General features: G+C 36.4%; 3 protein-coding genes across 4 annotated transcripts; 2 read left to right on the top strand and 1 right to left on the bottom strand.

Annotated features, from left to right (window-relative positions):
* The first annotated feature begins 2,012 nt into the window (after positions 1-2,012).
* Positions 2,013-2,747, top strand: LOC113359297. Its single transcript, XM_026602958.1, has one exon. The coding sequence runs from the start codon at positions 2,013-2,015 to the stop codon at positions 2,745-2,747; it is 735 nt and encodes a 244-aa protein (XP_026458743.1).
* A 4,537-nt stretch (positions 2,748-7,284) lies between these two features.
* On the top strand, positions 7,285-10,091 carry LOC113355860 (haloalkane dehalogenase 2-like). The gene is made up of 11 exons (XM_026598831.1): positions 7,285-7,701; positions 7,807-7,882; positions 7,959-8,053; positions 8,142-8,235; positions 8,324-8,400; positions 8,494-8,621; positions 8,717-8,788; positions 8,978-9,048; positions 9,223-9,298; positions 9,441-9,584; positions 9,671-10,091. Exons 1-11 carry the CDS (start codon positions 7,396-7,398, stop codon positions 9,708-9,710), a joined length of 1,179 nt encoding a protein of 392 aa, XP_026454616.1. The 5' UTR covers positions 7,285-7,395; the 3' UTR covers positions 9,711-10,091.
* A 4,385-nt stretch (positions 10,092-14,476) lies between these two features.
* Positions 14,477-17,370, bottom strand: LOC113355859 (vesicle-associated membrane protein 711). 2 transcript variants are annotated; one of them, XM_026598829.1, is made up of 5 exons: positions 17,214-17,370; positions 16,861-17,083; positions 15,709-15,899; positions 15,292-15,455; positions 14,477-14,791 (listed from the first exon to the last, which is right to left on the bottom strand). In XM_026598829.1, the coding sequence occupies exons 2-5, from the start codon at positions 17,075-17,077 to the stop codon at positions 14,701-14,703; spliced, it is 663 nt and encodes a 220-aa protein (XP_026454614.1). In that variant the 5' UTR covers positions 17,078-17,083; positions 17,214-17,370; the 3' UTR covers positions 14,477-14,700. The 2 variants fall into 2 exon arrangements, with proteins under 2 accessions (XP_026454614.1, XP_026454615.1); XM_026598830.1 differs by having other exon boundaries at positions 16,861-17,079; positions 17,214-17,358.
* Positions 17,371-17,581: the final 211 nt, after the last annotated feature.

Raw genomic sequence — 17,581 nt, 5'->3', positions numbered from 1 at the left:
GAAGGTTCACTCCATCTCAATTTACGACTGCTCCCAGCCCCCACGATCAACACCTCTTCACTACAGACCCATCATCACTTTCTCGAACCCATTGGTCACAGCTATGACCATTGCAGCACATACTAGACCACAAATTCCATCATTGCCGATGTTAAGCCATCACCGCCATCTAGAATTAGCGACCAACGTCCAACTGAATTTAAATATAGCGGCAGCATCTCCTCTTCATTCCCCGTTATCTTCTGTCCATCTAGCAACTAACTTCACCGACTGTAGCATCCGTTTCTCCACCGACTCAAAACGTCAATCACTGCCAGAACCCCATTCGAGTAGAATCCATCACAGACACCACTCTTCTTCTTTCATGCATACACAACTTTATATACAACTCCACTCTCTCAAGATTTCTGACAACTCTTCTTTGCATCTCATTCTCAACAACTGCCAATCTTTCGCAGCAAGAACTAGGAGATGCTAATTAAACTTCGTTCCAAACCACTGCCAACTGCAGACTCGGAGCAACATTGATATTCAGTAATGCCATCCCTTGCAAAAGAAGCCGTATATCCTTCGGATGGTTGGATTTTGTTGTACTTTCTACAAAAAACAAACTAAAATAGTGATATTAATCAAAATATTGAGCTCTAGCTAATATAAATATGAATATAAAATATAATATTTACGTGCATATCAATTATCAAATGCTTTTTCCCATCCCTCCTAGTTTGTATGATCTAACTATTTGAGATAAATTTATGTTGATTGGGGATCTAAAATCCTACGTGTCAGAAAATATTTCCAATAGGTTTAAAAAGTCTTTTCTTTTTCTTACACCACATAGGATTGAAGACCCATAATTTAAGAAATTTCCTTTCATCTGACATAGCAAGATCCTACAAAATAAAGTGATGATACGGAGGATAATAAATCTAAAAATAAGCATGATCTAAATTTTTGGTTAGGCCCCAAAATATTTTCGTGTCATCGATTTTATTTACGGAAATTCATTGTTAAGTTCAAAACCGGATTAAAAGATATTTTCATATTCATCAAATTGTAAAAATAATAAAAATGCAACATAACTACTGGAGATGATTTCTAGAAGAAAACAATTCTTATTTAGGCTTCCAATTAAAACTTCACAAATCAAGGTCTAATAGTGACCTCCACGATCTTTTGAACTTACTGATGGAAATGCTCTAACTTAAAGTCTAGAATCTCAAGTCAACTAGAAATTTTTGCAAGCGTTGGATCATAGATGAACCCCCGCAGACCAGTACCTGTGCGATGTACGAGGAAGGTAATTTTGTTTGGTGTCAACATCATTACCCCCAGTGTATCTAGAATTGTTTTTCGAGGTTAATCACCACTCTGGCACTGTAGTATTCGCACTCTTGTGTGGATTAAAATATGCAAAGAAACTATTTTCTAGTTTGTGGGACCAATGAAGGTTGTACAAGCGAGTTGAGCTCTGAGGATCGGTTACCAACTCAGTGAAATTTTTTCTTCGTCAATCTTCGTTTTCAGTGCATCCAAGCATTAATTCAGGTGAATTTTCAGGTGTTTTCTCTTTCGATCTAATGATTGGTGTATTACTTATTTATCAAAGTCATTCGGTATTCTTCTTTCTTTGATTCTAATATCAGTTAGGGTATTTCTTAATCCTTCATGGAAAAAAATTTCAATCCAGAAATGGATTCATCAGTAGTTTATTTGATCTAATAAATAATACTGAAGAACGTTGTGATGCTTGGAAATTCTCATTAATTGGGCGTCTGGATTTAGCTCGATTGAAATTTTCTGATGCTGTTTTAAATCTGAAAAATCAATGGAAACTCGATGGTCAATGTAAAATGATTCCCTTAGGTAAAGGCTTCTTCACCATTAAGCTCAATAATGAGAAAGATAGAATGAGTATCAAGGCTGGTAAATGGGAAGTTGGAGATCAAGTTTTTTGGATTTGAAATTGGATTCCTGATTTTAGGCCAGAAAATCATAGAACTTCATCAGCAATGATCTGGGTTCATCTTCCAGGACTAAGTCTGGAATATTGGGATGAGAAAACTCTTTTTACAATATGTAGAGCTCTAGGAACTCCAGTAAAGGTTGATGAGACAACTCTGAATTATGATAATGGTTATTATGCCAGGGTTTTGGTAAATATTGATTTTGCAAACAAAATTCCAAACAAACTATGGATTAAGACAAAGTTTGGAGGATTTATGCAAAGTGTGATCTTAATAAAACTTCCAAAGTTTTGTGACCACTGTAAGATTTTTGGGCATCTGAAGATCGAGTGCAGAGTCAAGAATTCTTCTTCAAAGGATTCAGTTCCTAAACAATCAGTTAAGAATTCACCAAAAAGCACCAATACCTCACCCAGTGTGAAGTTTGATATTTGTGATCCATCAATTGGCTCTAGCAGTCAAGCAAAAGGTCTTACTTCAACTACATCTTCAAGGGAAGTTGGAAATTGTGAAACTCCTATTATGCAGTTTAATCCATCTGTTGGAGTGGCTCATCAAGTGAATCCAGTTAATATAAGTACATTAATGTTTGGTTCCTTGCAAAATACAAATGAAATTGAAAATATTATTGAAATGCATGAAGAAAGTGTTACTCTATCTCCAGCTAGAATACTTCAAATTGTGGAGGAAAATGCCCTGGAAAATAGTGCTATCAAATACATAAATGGAAAAGATGGCACCATGACAGAAGAACAAATACCCAACTACTTCATGGTCTAAAATTATCTCAAAGCCTTCATCAACAAAACAAGGATATTCTTCTATTACTTCACAAACTGTGGGAGCTTCAAAGGTAACATCTCAACAAAATCTTGTCAAATACAATTTTAGAAAAAAATCAAAATAAGGGAGGCACTAAAGGTCTCCCACCTCAACAATGAAAGTTCTCTACTGGAATTTAAGGGGCCTTAAGAGAGTTAGGTCTCAAAATAAATTATGGTCCTTAAAAAATCAGTTTCAGCCTTCATTAGTTTTTATAGCTGAACCTAATTTTTTTTTGTAGTTCTTCCTTTTGCAATAAACTAAATTTACCTGGTATGCAAAATATAGTTATTCATAATTCAGTTTCAAATAAGAAAGGCAATATATGGCTTTTTTGGAATAAGACTCTACCAGAACCAACAGTGGTTTCAATGTCAAGTCAGATGATTACAGTAAGTGTAGGTGGATTTCTTGTTTCTGGTGTTCATGCTCATGTAGGTGTTGTTCAAAGGAGATTTCTATGGACAGAGATGAAGCTTATAAGTGATTTGAATCAACCTTGGATGGCAATTGGAGAATTTAATTCCATTACTTCTTCTGAAGAGAAAATTGGTGGAAGAGCAATTAACAGAAAAGCAATGCAAGAATTTAATACTTGCTTAGCAAATTGTGCATTGATACAAGCTCCTAAAACTGGGTTGCAGCATTCATGGTCAAATTGTCAACATGGCAATAGAAGAATTTTTTGTAATCTTGATAGAGCTGTATACAACCAATTGTGGTTTCAAAGAAATGAAGATTGGAGTTGCAAAGTTGGTTTAAGAATAGATTCAGATCATTCTCCCTTACTTGGTGGAAATGTTGCAATTCCTAAGCCAAAAAATGTTCCTTGGAAGTTTCAAAAAATGTGGTTATCTCATCCTAATTTCATGGAAGTTGTTTCTCAATGTTGGAGTGAAGTTGTGAATGGAGATCCAGCTTTTATCTACCAACAAAAATTAAAAAAACTGAAAAATATTCTCAAAGACTGGAACTGGAATACTTTTGGTAATGTGCATGTGAAGTTAAAAGAAGCTGAAGAAGAAGTTCAGAAAGCAATGATGGATTCTGATCTCAATCCGTTTGACACTGAAGCTCTAGACAGATTAGTTACAGTTGAAAATAATTTAAATTCAAAAGAAGTTCATCTAAGTACAATGCTCAAGCAGAAATCAAGAGTTAAATGGGTCAAGGAAGGATCTGCAAACACAGGTTTCTTTCATACAAATCTCAAGATCAGGCAGTCAAGAAACTTCATTAGTGAACTTCAAGATGATAATGGTGATATTACTACAGATCAGGCAAAAATTGCAGATATCTTAATTCAACATTTTCAAAATAAGTTTCAGTTCAGGGATGTAGAAAAAGATGACACTCTTCTTGATGTTATTCCAAAAGTGATAAATGAAGAAGACCAACAAATGCTTGATGTTATACCAGATGAAGAAGAAATAAAAAGCACAATTTTTCAAATGGATCCAGACAGCTCTCCTTGCGTTGATGGCTTCTCAGGTTGGTTTTATAAGTCATGTTGCACATCATAAAACAAGATGTAGTTCAAGCTGCGCAGTTTTACTGGAAAAGGAGAATCATTTCAAAAGGTCTTAATCCAAATTTTTTAGTGTTACTTCCTAAAATTGATGGTGCTAAAACTCCAAATCACTTCAGACCAATTGGCCTAAGCAATATAAGCTTCAAGATTTTTACCAAAATCATCAATACCAGATTGTGTTCTCTTATGAACAAGCTTATCACTCCTCAACAAGTGGCTTACATAAAGGGTAGAAGCATACAAGAACAGATTCTTCTGGCATCTGAATTAGTTAATGAAATAAAGAAGAAGAGAAGAGGAGGAAATTTAGCCCTCAAGCTTGACATCTCTCAAGCTTATGATTCATTGAGTTGGAACTTTCTTTTTCAAGTACTTCAAAAATATGGTTTTTCAGTCTCTTGGTGTTAATGGTTGCATACTCTGTTTGCTTCAGGAAAAAATTTAGTGATGATCAATGGAGGTCCACAAGGTTTTTTCTCAGTAGGTAGAGGTCTTAGACAAGGAGATCCTATATCTCCAACTCTCTTTGTTATAATGGAAAATGTTCTTAGTAGGTGCATTCATAAAATGGTGGAGGAAGGCTCACTAACCCCAATGGTGTTTTGAAAAGGTATTCATCCTACTCATTTGTTTTTTTTTGCAGATGATCTACTTATTTTATGTCATGGTGCAAAAAAAATGTTACAAATCTTCTTAAATTATTGGATAAGTATCAGAAGGGTACTGGGCAAATAATTAACAAACATAATAGTAAGCTCTTTATAGATGGTACTTCAGCACTTAGAAAAACTCAAATAAGAGATTTAATGCAAATGGAATTAAGTGAATTTCCTGATAAATACTTAGGAGTAATTCTTTCTCCTGGAACAGTTAAGTTATCTACAATATGGCCTATGGTGGAAATGTTTCAGAAGAAGTTAGCAGTTTGGAAAGGAAAGTTGTTGTCTTTTCAAGATAGACTAGTACTTGTCAATTCTGTTTTATGTAGCATTCCAATATATAATATGGGTGTTTATAAATGGCCGTCTTCTGCAATTAAAATTTGTGAAAAGATCATAAGAAATTTTCTTTGGTCTGGGGATGGTGAAGTGAGAAAATATAAACCTTTTCATGGAAAAAAGTGTGTACTCCTTTTTGTGAGGGTGGTCTTGGAATTCAGAGATTGGAAGTCATCAACAAAGCTCTCTTAATGAAAATGATGTGGAGAATCATTAATTCTGAAGAAGAGTGGGCATTATTCATTAAAGCTAAATACAAAAGTTCAACTGGACAATGAAAGGAAAACTGGCAGTTATCCTCTATTTGGCCTGGTTTGAAGTGGGCTTGGAGTGTGTTAAAAGATAACATCAAATGGTGCATTAGCAATGGTCAAAATGTGAGCATTTGGTTTGATAATTGGATTCATGAGGCCCCTCTAAGTGATCAAACTGAATTGACTCAGTATATGAAGAACAATATGCAAATGAAAGTAGTTGACATCATTCAAGATGTCACCTGGAGCATACCACAAGAACTGAAACTATTATTTCAGTCTTATAATTTACCTGACATAGAAGGGGGACAAAATAAACTCTTTTGGACTGGCACTCTGAATGGTAAGTTTTCTACTTCTTCAGCTATTTCTATGATAAGACACAAGGAACCTACACTGCATTGTTCTACAAAATATATGGAGTTCTTATTTGCATCCAAGCACCTCTGGCAATATTAGGAAAATAGTACAAGGTGTCTTTATTGATGGTTCAGTTATGGTTGATAGAGGTTACAGTCTGGCATCAAGATGTTGTATATGTGAAAATGAATAAGACAGCATGCACCATCTTCTATGGCACTGTAGTTTTAGTATCAAAATTTGGAGATGGATCTGTTCTATCTTTGGTTTCAGTTTGCCCGTAACTTTTGATGATATTTGGACAAGTTCCAGGAATTGTAGTCCTCTAATTAGAGAGACTTGGATAACTGCTGCCTGTTTAGTTATTAAGGAATTGTGGTTTCAAAAAAATAAAAGGCTCTTTGAAGACATTAAACCAAATGAGAAGCAATTCAAATCCAAGATAAAGAAGATGGTTCTTGAGGGAGGATATAGGTTGAAAAGCAATAAGTGGAACCAAAACTATGATCTGCAAATACTTAACTTTTTTAATCTTGGTACAAGACATAGTAAATTTCAGAGCATTATGACTTGTTACTGGAATCCACCTGCTATTGGATATATTGTGTTCTGCTGTGATGGATCATCCTTTGGTAACCCAGGAACAGCTGGTTTTGGAGTTGTTGTGAGAGATCATTCTTGTCAAGTGCTTGGAGTCTTATCTGGGGGGTATAGGCATTGGAACAAATTACATTGCAGAGGTGTATGGAGTGGTAAGTGCAGAAGAATTAGCAGTGGAATGGGGAATGAATAATATAGTATTATGCTCATATTCAAAAACTGTAATTGGGGATTTTGCTCAAGGGAAGGTTCCTTGGTTTCTTTACATGAGATGGAGGAAAGCAATAAGTAAAATTGCATCTGTCATATACTTGCACAGTTTTAGAGAAACAAATTTTCTGCTGATGCTGCTGCCAAGAGAGGCTCTACTTTAGCAGCCGGTGAAAGGCAGATCATCATGGGGAGACCTTCGTACTTAACTAGAATTGAATTTCCTGAGGTGGCATATTACAGATTCTGCTAAAATGAGGAGTTCAGTCCTGAGTTTCATTTGTAATTGAACTTTCTTTTCCTTCCTTTTATGGACCTGCTCTAGTGGGCTGTTTTGTGGTGGTTTTGTTTTTTTCTTCTTTTTTCCGAGCCTTCTTTGTGGGCTTTTGGTTGTGAGTCTTCATTTCTTTTGTAATCCTCAATTTTCTTATCAATGAAGTGTGATTTAGAAAAAAAAAAAAAAAAGTTTGTGGGACCAATTGGAGCCACTCCCAGTGAAGCAGAGTCACTCATGGTGTGCCAATTCAGAATTTTCCCTCTCTCATATCTACTTGTTAGAATCCCCAAAAATCAACAGTCAAGAACCTCAAAATTAAAAAGAAAACATTCGCAGCATAGTCTTAGTAAATAGTTTCAAAATCGTGCATTAAGCTATGTCCTGGACTTTGATATCTTCATCGCTGAAGCTTCTTCAGCGTTCAGCAACGTCTAATTACAATTACCCTGCTGTAAACAACAACAACTACACCAACACTCACTCACAATTACTAGGAAGCAAAAGAAGAGTAGAATTTCAGGTTTGTGCATCTTCTTCTGACGACAATAAAAGCAGTTCGAAAAAAGATGACACACCTGATTTCAATCCATTTGGATTTGTCACCGATAACCCTTCTAGTCGAAGCGCTATTCAATTACCTGAAATTCCCGCAGAAGATGGAAACGTCGGCCAGATGCTTTACGTAAGCTTGCTTCTCCTGTTGCACTTTCATCTTTGGTTGTTCATTCGCACATATAGTTTTGTACATTGTAATAACCTGAACTTTTGAGTGACATTGCAAATTCAGAGGACAGAAGACAAGGGAAAGGAATATGGATCTTTCATAAGATCAGGGAAACTTAAATGGTTTGTAAGAGAAACAGGTAAAATTATAATCAAAATCCAGGCGATGTATTTATCTTATGAATGATATTTCAAGATGTTTGTTGCTTCATGTAGGGTCTTCTGATCCCCGACTTGGTACACGCGGTACCATTGTTTTTCTCCACGGAGCTCCAACGCAGTCTTATAGCTATCGAGTCGTTATGGCGCAGGTATCTTTGATTACTCCTCCTCCTTAACATATGTGTACTCATCAGCGTAAATGTGTATGCATAACAGTTGTTGTATTGTATGTATTAGATGGCAGATGCTGGATTTCATTGCTATGCACCAGATTGGATAGGATTTGGATTCAGTGACAAGCCCCAACCAGGATATGGGTTTAACTATACAGGTTTTGTTTAATTACATACATTTCTTTGTACCAAGTGTAAGAAGTTCTTTTTTTCTTTGCGTAATTTGGATACTTTTACTTGTTGCAGAAGAGGAGTTCCATTCTGCATTAGATAAACTACTCGAAACGTTGGGTATCGAATCTCCATTTTTCCTAGTGGTTCAGGTTTGATAAATTTGGCGACTACTGTATTAAGTATTTCCACATTGTTTAGTGCAAAATGACTGGAATATATATATCTGCTAAACTTCATTGCAGGGATTTCTTGTTGGTTCATATGGATTAACATGGGCCTTGAAAAACTCGGAAAGGGTTTCGAAGCTTACGATTCTCAACAGTCCATTGATAGTTGGATCAAAAGTACCTGGATTGTTTAATCAGCTAAGGTTCTCTATAGACCACACAATTTTTTATAAGAATTCTTAGTTTGTAACTGTTTGTTTGGTTCCTTCGAAGATTTTTAATTGAATTTTGTTTCCAGGATTCCATTGCTGGGTGAATTTACATGCCAGAATGCTATTCTGGCGGAGCGTTTCATCGAAGGAGGTAGCCAGTATGTACCATGCCCTTGCATTGTAGCATTGTTTTCTCTTTATCAAATCTTTACCATCCTAACTATCTTTATTATGCTGGAGGAAAACAAATGCAAGATTTTCTCGAACAAAGTTTTGCAGTAAAATGAAAATGTTGCTATCTTTAAGCAAATCTCTTGAAAGTCTTAAATTCTTGTGTTTCTCAACAGATATGTATTGAAGTCAGAAAAAGCCGACGTATATCGATTACCATATTTAGCAAGCAGCGGGCCTGGATTTGGTTTGTATTCCTTAGCTAGATTCTTAAAAAAAATGCTGAAGCAGTTGACAAATACCCCTGAGTTATCAACATAAGAGGGCGAAATGAGGGACTTTGATGCCCTCTTTATAATCTACAATTGCATATTTTTGCTCTTGTAATGCATGTTCTCACCCCGTTTGATGAACTTTGCAGCTTTGCTTGAAACCGCAAAAAAGATCAACTTCAAAGACACGTTAGGCCGTATTGCGAGCGGGTTTTTGGCAGGAAGGTAAAACAATTGTTATCAAGATCCATGTGTAATCACAAGACTTTCATATAACTACCAGTTCCTTTTCTAATGAGCTCTGGAAGCTCTCTTGTTAACCATGTACAATTTTTTTTGATTTTGACTCCATCAATTTGGATTTTAGTTGGGACAAACCAATACTACTTGCTTGGGGAATGTCAGACAAGTACTTGCGTCAACCGGAAGCGGAAGAGTTTCAGAAAGGAAACCCCAGCAATGTTAAACTTAAGTTGTTAGAAGGTGCAGGGCATATGCCACAAGAGGATTGGTACTATTCTTTTCTTCATGGCATTTAACTCTATTCACCTTATTTTATTTTTCTGGAACCGTGACAAACACACCATTATTATGCAGGCCCGAAAAAGTTGTTGATGCTTTGAAATACTTCCTTTAAATTAGATGCATGCAAATTCCTTAAACCAATTACTGAAGTAGGAATGTACAGAATGAAATCTGGTAAAGACGACGTGTATTCCCTGAAATGTTAATACAGGTTTGTCGACTTTACAATCTTCCAGAGTAATGCAGTCCAATGGTCTACTTTTGAGCCAACATGTTAGCTGTAGTAGTACTGGGTATAAAATTTGGAGGTTGAAGAATTGACTATTTGGTAATAGAGATCGCTTGGTGTTAGTTAGATCCATATTTTTAGTTCTCAAGCTTGCAAATTTCTTGTAATGGTAAAACATTTTTAAGGTGGGTTGGGCTAAAGCTTGTAAAAAACACTAGTATTATACCACATTTTTCTCCATGTATATCATTGTTGGTTGCAAAAGTCACAGACATGCTCAGTGCCTTGATCAAGTCCAGTGTATGAATGGAAAACAAAGAGGAAAGGACCAAGACAATGTAGTACGCTTCCACCGAGTCAACCGAGTAAGTTGGGTATCAGCTTTTGGCCGATGCCATCCTCAATAACTCAGTCGAGCTGGGTATTTTCTATTTACTTGCCGAGTTAGGTGTGACTTACAACATGTTTGTTTTTTGCTGACTCGACGTCTGGATATGACTCAATCCGAGTCATATGTCAGAATATTTTTATTATTATTAATTTTTTCTGAGTCAGACATAACCCTGACTCGGATCCGTTTCAGTCAGGTAATAACATATCCCCGACTTTTGGAACAAACCACTGACTCAAAAAAAAAAAACATATTGAGTCAGATCTAGATGAATCAGGTGATTTCAGTCAAATCCAGGCGAGTCAAACCCAGACGAGTCAGTTGAGCTAGGAGAAAACGAACAAGGTGTTAGTCTTAGTGAGTCACGAGTAACTCAGAAGGCTAGGGTCAAAGTAGCAAAATCAGTTGCCAAACAACTTTATAAGAGCAATTCCTATGGGAATGAACAAACCCATTCTTTTGTTCAGCTAGGTGGATGGCCAAACTAGGTTTTCCACTATGGTAAAGTAGTGGGCGTTAGATCAATAGTCGTGCGACCCAGGTAAAAACGCTGCCGTCTGTAGATCCAGCTCTGGCGTTCGAAGGACAAACGCTGGCGTTGGAGGAACCAACGCGACGTCACAAGGTAAAACGCTAGCGTTTTTGATAATAACGCCAACGGGTAGTTTTTTAAAATTCGAAATTCACTTTTTACCTCTTTAAATTACCACCATTTTCAAACAATTCACTCACACCAAATTCACTTCTCTTGAATTTTCTCTTCTAAAATGGCTGAAAAACGATCACACTTTTTTGCGATGCAAAACTTGAAGCCGATGTTTCTAAGATATGTAAGAATTTTAAAAAGATTGAAAATTGTAAGAGGGAAGTGCAAGTTTTAGAAGTTGCTCCTAGAAAATATTCTGCTAAAAGGCAAGGAAGAGTTCCAGTTTTGAAAGTTAACAACAAAAAATTCAAAAACAAAGGCGAAACTGTGAAAGAGCGCGTTGAATGGAAGATACGTCAAATGAAGATAAACAGAAGGCCAAAACTTGTACTCGGTTTTTATTGAAGTAGTTTTTAGTACGTTTTATTATTGCCTACGTTAATATCTTGTAAAAGAATTGGCATCAATGAGTGAAAATAGATTTCCACTTAAGATTAAGCGAAATTTATTATAATTAAACTTTCAAATAACATCAAACTACATTTTAATAAACCACAACAATAACATCAAACTACATTTTAATAAACTAAAAAAAAAACCCATCAAACTACATCAAATCCAGCGACATTCTCTTTGTAGAGCTCGTAACATTCAAAATGTTTAAACTCTCTTCCGCTTTCTTCAGTAAACTTGGTCTGAGCGATGGTTTTCTGTAAAACAAACAACAAGTTCATATATTTATGATGCAATTGAGTACATGAGGAAAAATGACAAAGGAATAAGATACTCACCAGTTCTTCGTCGAAAAGTCCAGAATTGCTGCGGTGAACCATCCACAAAACTTCTGTATAATATTTGACTTCCTTAGTGATGAATGCAATTCTTAGTTCTAGGCTCTTACTGTTTCTTATGGTTTCGTTCCGGGATGCTACAAAATGTCCCAATACTCTTTCCCAGAAATGGTCATGGTTCATTGGTCTCATTATACGATGTAACCAACATCGAACAAGAGTAATATCTTCTTACATTGTAAAGACTGGGAGCGGCATTCAAGTGCAGTAACGATGTGCTTGAGATGGACCATCTATTAGAATTCTAAAACACCCTTCGTAAAGAAATTTTTTACCATGAGCATCCTCCCAATTTTCAATAGATGTTTGGATCACTTCATCTTCAGTTACACCGACGAACTTTTCTCGATCAATTTCCATTACAAGAGCAACAAACGGCTGTAGTACATTACTAATAGATTGAAAACGAGCACGCACTCGACGAGCATCTCGGTTTCCTGGGTTTCCCGTCAGTGAGACGAACATTGAAAAAACGTTATCCCAAAAATAACGTACACTATTGTCTTGATAAAGGACACCAGTGATTACCCTATGAAATAAATATGCTTTGCACAGAGTTATATCCTCTTCCTCAGTAAACTTGGGACCACGATTTCTAACAGACATTTCTGTAAAGGGGGAGAGATCTAGGAAAAAAGAAGAATGATGAGAAGAAGAAGAAAAAATTTAGGAAAAAAGAAGAAGGAGAAGAAGTAGAAGAAGAAGAAGATATGATTTTGGAGATGGGAGGAAGGAAATTTATAGGTTGAGAAAGAAAGTTGGAAATTTAGCCGTTGGCGCTCAAAGGGAAATCGCCAGCGACTTTCCTTTGAGCGCCAGTTTGAATTACCAACGCCTATTTTTATTATAAATACATCCTAGGTTTTATTCTAAACCAAACCAACCGATTTCTTTCTCATCATCCACCATGTTTTCTAAAGGCAAAGCGAAGAAAATATTATGTATCGAAGCAAAAGAGATTTGTATATTATGTTTCATGGATAACCACAGTCTTATGCAATGTCCTTGGATGTATTCAAAGTGTCCGCGGGAAGGTTGTTGACGCATCAGAATGGTGATTGAATCACAATCGGAAAATCTCAGGTATTTTCAATGTCAAGATCCCAATTGTCTAGAGGAACCACATATGCTAGATGATGCTATGAAGATTAAAAAAGAAGAAGAAGAAAAGATTGCAACACTCTGCAAAAACTTCAAACTTAAGGCCAAATTGAAGAAGGAGTTATTACACTGCAAGCATTGTGGATATGGAGATCACGAATACAAACACTGTCCACAGAGAATCAGTTCATGCTCAAAGCCCGGTTGCAGGACTTTTATGCATTTGCGGACTTCTTCTGAAGAAGACACATATGGAAGGCATTTCTGGGAATGTCCCAGGTGTTTTTTGGTGGAGTGGGATGATTGAAGTTGTAGGACAAATCGATTCACTATGGTATTATGTTATTACGATTTTCTTCATATTTGCACGTCAATAATTTAAATTTTTCCTGTATTAAAAATTGTACCATCAATATTAACATCATAAATAAAAACGTACTGCATTGAACAACCACATCATACATGAAAATAAAAGAAATACATTAGATTAAACCAACTACTACATAGGCGTCATAATTCTCGGTGGGTGGTGGAATTCCTAGAGTATGGGATTGTATCTGTTGAGCACCCTAAGAATGTTGGAACAAGCATGGAAATCGAAAGGACGACCGCCGTGAGTTACTGGCCACATCGCTAGAGTTCTGGGTTCCACTTCATGTTCGGCTTCACCGTTGAGCTTATTATTGTGATTCTCCAATAGTACAACCATGATCTCCAAAAATTTCATACTAATTAAACTAAAACGATGATGCAATCCGCCAGAATCACGCCCATGGATGTTCCCCGTTTCAGCGGTGAATGTTCTATAAACTTTCTCCCAGAAAGTAATCGTCGAATCGGTTATATTTCTTATGACAGCATCTTGTGTGTGAAAAACAAAGGCTCTACAAATAGCTAAATCCTCTTGCTAAGTGAATCTAACAGAACGAACCCTGGGAGGCATTTTTATAGATGCTTTGAGAATGAAGAATGTGTGTATTTGGAGTTGAAATGAGGAGTATTTATAGAATTCAAAAAATATAGTCGTTGGATCACAAGAGTTTTCAGCCGTTCATATTGAGCAGTTGGCGTTTTTTGGTCAGACGCTGGCGTTTTTAATACGGACGCGGGCGCTCTACGTCTTGGCTCGCGTTCAATGTTCAAACGCTGGCGTTTTTCCTTCTGACGCCAGAGTTGGTAGAAATGACGCCCGTCTTTACCACAGACGCGCGCTGGTTGTTCCGACTCAATGTTCAAACCAACAAATTTGTTCATTTGAACATCCATTTTTCATGTTTGTTCATTCCATAGTGGGAGCAAAATGAACAAACTCCACGTTTGTTCATTCCATAGGAATTGCTCTAAGTACTTAAGTAGAGAACACCCTAGAAACTTAAAGCAACAGTGGAGGCCCAAGGATCAGCAAACTCTAAATTCGCCTACTTGCTCTTTTCCACCAAATTTTTTCTTCTTCTTCTTCTTCTTCTTCTTCTTCTTCTTCTTCCACGTCTAATCCTTATTACAAACGGTTTCCATATCCGGAAAAAATATGCACAGGGATGTGACTCGCCGAGTTACTCGTCCGGGATAGGGGAATACTCGGGATCAGTCCCCAACGGAGCCAGGCCCGATCCCCTAGTCATATACATTGGATTAAGAGACACTTGAATTCTCAACTATCTGAAAAACTAATACCACATGAAACAATCAACTACCAGAGGTGTTAACCATTGTCATTTAACAAATTACAGTTTCAGATAACTTAAGCCACCAAAACAAGCATCTTTATCTTGTCTTTTCAATCGGTATCCACACAAGCAATTTTAATTTATGTAAAACTATATATCACAACAAAAACAATAATATGTTGTTTCAAACATGAGATACAACCACTTATTTGTTCATTTAACCTATGCAGGAGGGCAGTGTAACACCATGGCAAACGAAGGCAAGCACGACATAAATAACCACTAAAATAAGAATTATCAATGCAATCCTGCAACAACACAAAGCAAAAAAACAATGAGTAATATTTCTCCAGAAAGTACTAGAGAGTAGTAAAAGCTCTTGCACCATATCAAAGTCCCAATTAGAACTGTTTCACTTTCAGGACATTTTTGAACGTTTAAGCTCGTGATTACTTCATGATGATTGGGGCGCAGTCGACACTAATAAGAGTCAAGTACATGGAGCAAATATTCAGAAAAAGAGAGACTCCAGTAAATGAACAAACTTAACATCTCTTATAGGATATGAATCAAGTGGTAGTGGTGATCTAACTGGCAGATACCACCAAATTCCAAGGATTCTAGATTCAATAGTTCCTATGGTTGGTTATGTAACAAACAGATTTTGTGTTTATATAGCTTCATTTTCAACCTCTTTACCAGATTTATCAGTCTCATTAGTACTAAAGAACAATAGCCAAGCGTAGCAGGTTTACTAAGTCACAGATATAGGAAAAAAGATGAAAATGGTTGGGTTTAAGTGACATACGTGAGCTTGACATTTCTCCACCACAGAGTGTTCTTGAATCGCCGGGCTTGCTTTCTGAAGCGAAATGTATTTCCTTGCATGTTAGCAGTTTTATCAACAAGTAGTTCCAAGCGATCTCCCCTTTCCAGAACTTTATCAATATTATCTATCATGACGTTACGTACCTGTCAAATCGTACAAACCAATTATTGAATTATAGGACTGACATAACGAATCATTCCAGAACAAGACCTCATCTTAATAAAAATCATTGTCCAACTGATATCCACCCCATTACAGCAATGTAAAACCAGCAAATTGGCTACCTCAATCAATTGGCATCTTAAGCAAATTCAAGAACCCACAACCACACGATGTATTCAAATAGGCCAACATGAATGGACATGTAAAGAAAAATCCACAATGCGTGATCATTACCTGACTCATTTCACCCTTCAATCTATTTATCCTATCTGCATTTGGATCATTAGAATAATATTCCATCTGTTGATTTAAGACCCTTGAGAACTCATCATTCATGGCATAAGCAAGAGCTGTGTGAACAGCACGACCGTAAGTCTTCGCAAACCTCCCATGAACATCTTCAAGAAATGCAAACGGGATCCTTCCTGCACACAAAATTTTATAAAATGAATCAACATATGCAACTCCAAGAGTAAATGCAAGAGGTCTTGCTCCACCAAGTGCAAGAGAGATAATAGGAACATGTGAACTATTCCCCCCAGTCTATCAAGCCCTATAGTTTACTAAGAGGAACTTTACATCTACAAGTTGCAAAATTCAGGTTAATATGCATGGTGCACGCTCAAGTCATCACTTTGAAACTCCAGTACATAAAAAAAGTCGTGCCTTTCTACTGTTTTAAGATGATGTCCCACTGGGAAGGAATAATTCTTTGAGGTGATCTCTCTGATGCTTATACCATCACATCATTCAAATTGGAAGATTCATCTCACAATGTGTGTTCATGTTCCATATTTGCCTGCTGTTTCTGTTTCTGTTTCTATCAACCTAGACATACACCCTCGCCTAAGCTCCATTGCCCCCCAAAAAAACACAGTTTCCAATCCATGTGCCAAACAAAGAGAAAGACCATAAAAGAACAAAAAAAAGCAAGCAAAAAATGACAGACAACTGAGCAACACAATTCAACATCACACAATAAGCACACTGATTCAACAAGAGAGAAAAAAAAAGAGATAGTAGAAAACAACTTAATGTAAAACCAAAAACCAGGGCAGCAAGATACATGTCAAAGTTCTCCTCTAGCTAAGAAAATACAATACCTGAACAGTCTAAGGACCATGGAACTATTCTTTAATGTCATTAGTTTCTTAACAACAATGAATTACCCCAAAATCCATGTCAATGAGAATCCAAAATTATACTAAAATTAAACACGTAATTCAATCAAAAAAATATCAAATTAACCTCTCCAATCTACACAATCCAACCAACAGAAAATCTCAACACATAAAAACTCTTCCTTTCAATTAATCGAGCAAATTAAACATGAAAAACACAACAGAAAATAAAAAAATAAATGAAAGAAAAGAGATAACATCTTACTTCCAGCAGTTTCATCAGCCATACAAAGAACAGTAAGACCATCAGTTCTTTTAACATGAAAGATATATCGATCTTGTGAGTAAGAAACATGACTATCATCATTCCCTGGTATTTTCTCCAATATTTGTCTTGCAATTGCGCTCGCATTCGTTGATGTCGTACTAAATTCAGCTAATACTACTGATCCTCTTGCTACCAATGAATACAAGATCGCCATCTCTATCTATTCCAAAATCAAAAAAAAAAAACCTTTTAGATGATTCAAATGAAATTCCCTGAAATTGTTTATCAGAACCTGAATTGACTCATCGATTAAAAGAAAAGAAATTATTAGGGTTTCGATCTGGCTTCACCGCTGGATGGATGGGTTTTTAGAGAAGCCTGTCTTGGCTAATTGGGGAAGAAAGGAGAAAAACAGAGTGGAATTAGAATTATGAGTGGAGAATTCGAAGACTTTTTCTTATTTATTTTATTTGGAAAAACTCACACTCATATCTAACTGTAATTGAATACGTATTTATTATTTCTCTCCCTCCCGGTTCGTCACACATTAAGACGTGATTTTTCAACATTATGTGACCGACCTCAAGGTGTCGACCAGTCCGGTTGTGGTTCCTACTTCCTACAAAAACTGGAATGCTTGCATAAGTTGTATTTATAACCTTGTTGGGATACTAGAATTAGAAGTCTCCACGGAATCCGAAATATAAGAAATTTATTT

Source organism: Papaver somniferum, chromosome 3 (assembly GCF_003573695.1).
Source record: "Papaver somniferum cultivar HN1 chromosome 3, ASM357369v1, whole genome shotgun sequence".
Classification (NCBI taxonomy): domain Eukaryota; kingdom Viridiplantae; phylum Streptophyta; class Magnoliopsida; order Ranunculales; family Papaveraceae; genus Papaver; species Papaver somniferum.
The sequence above is the reverse complement of the archived record's forward strand: the minus strand, read 5'-3'. Positions and strand labels throughout refer to the sequence as shown.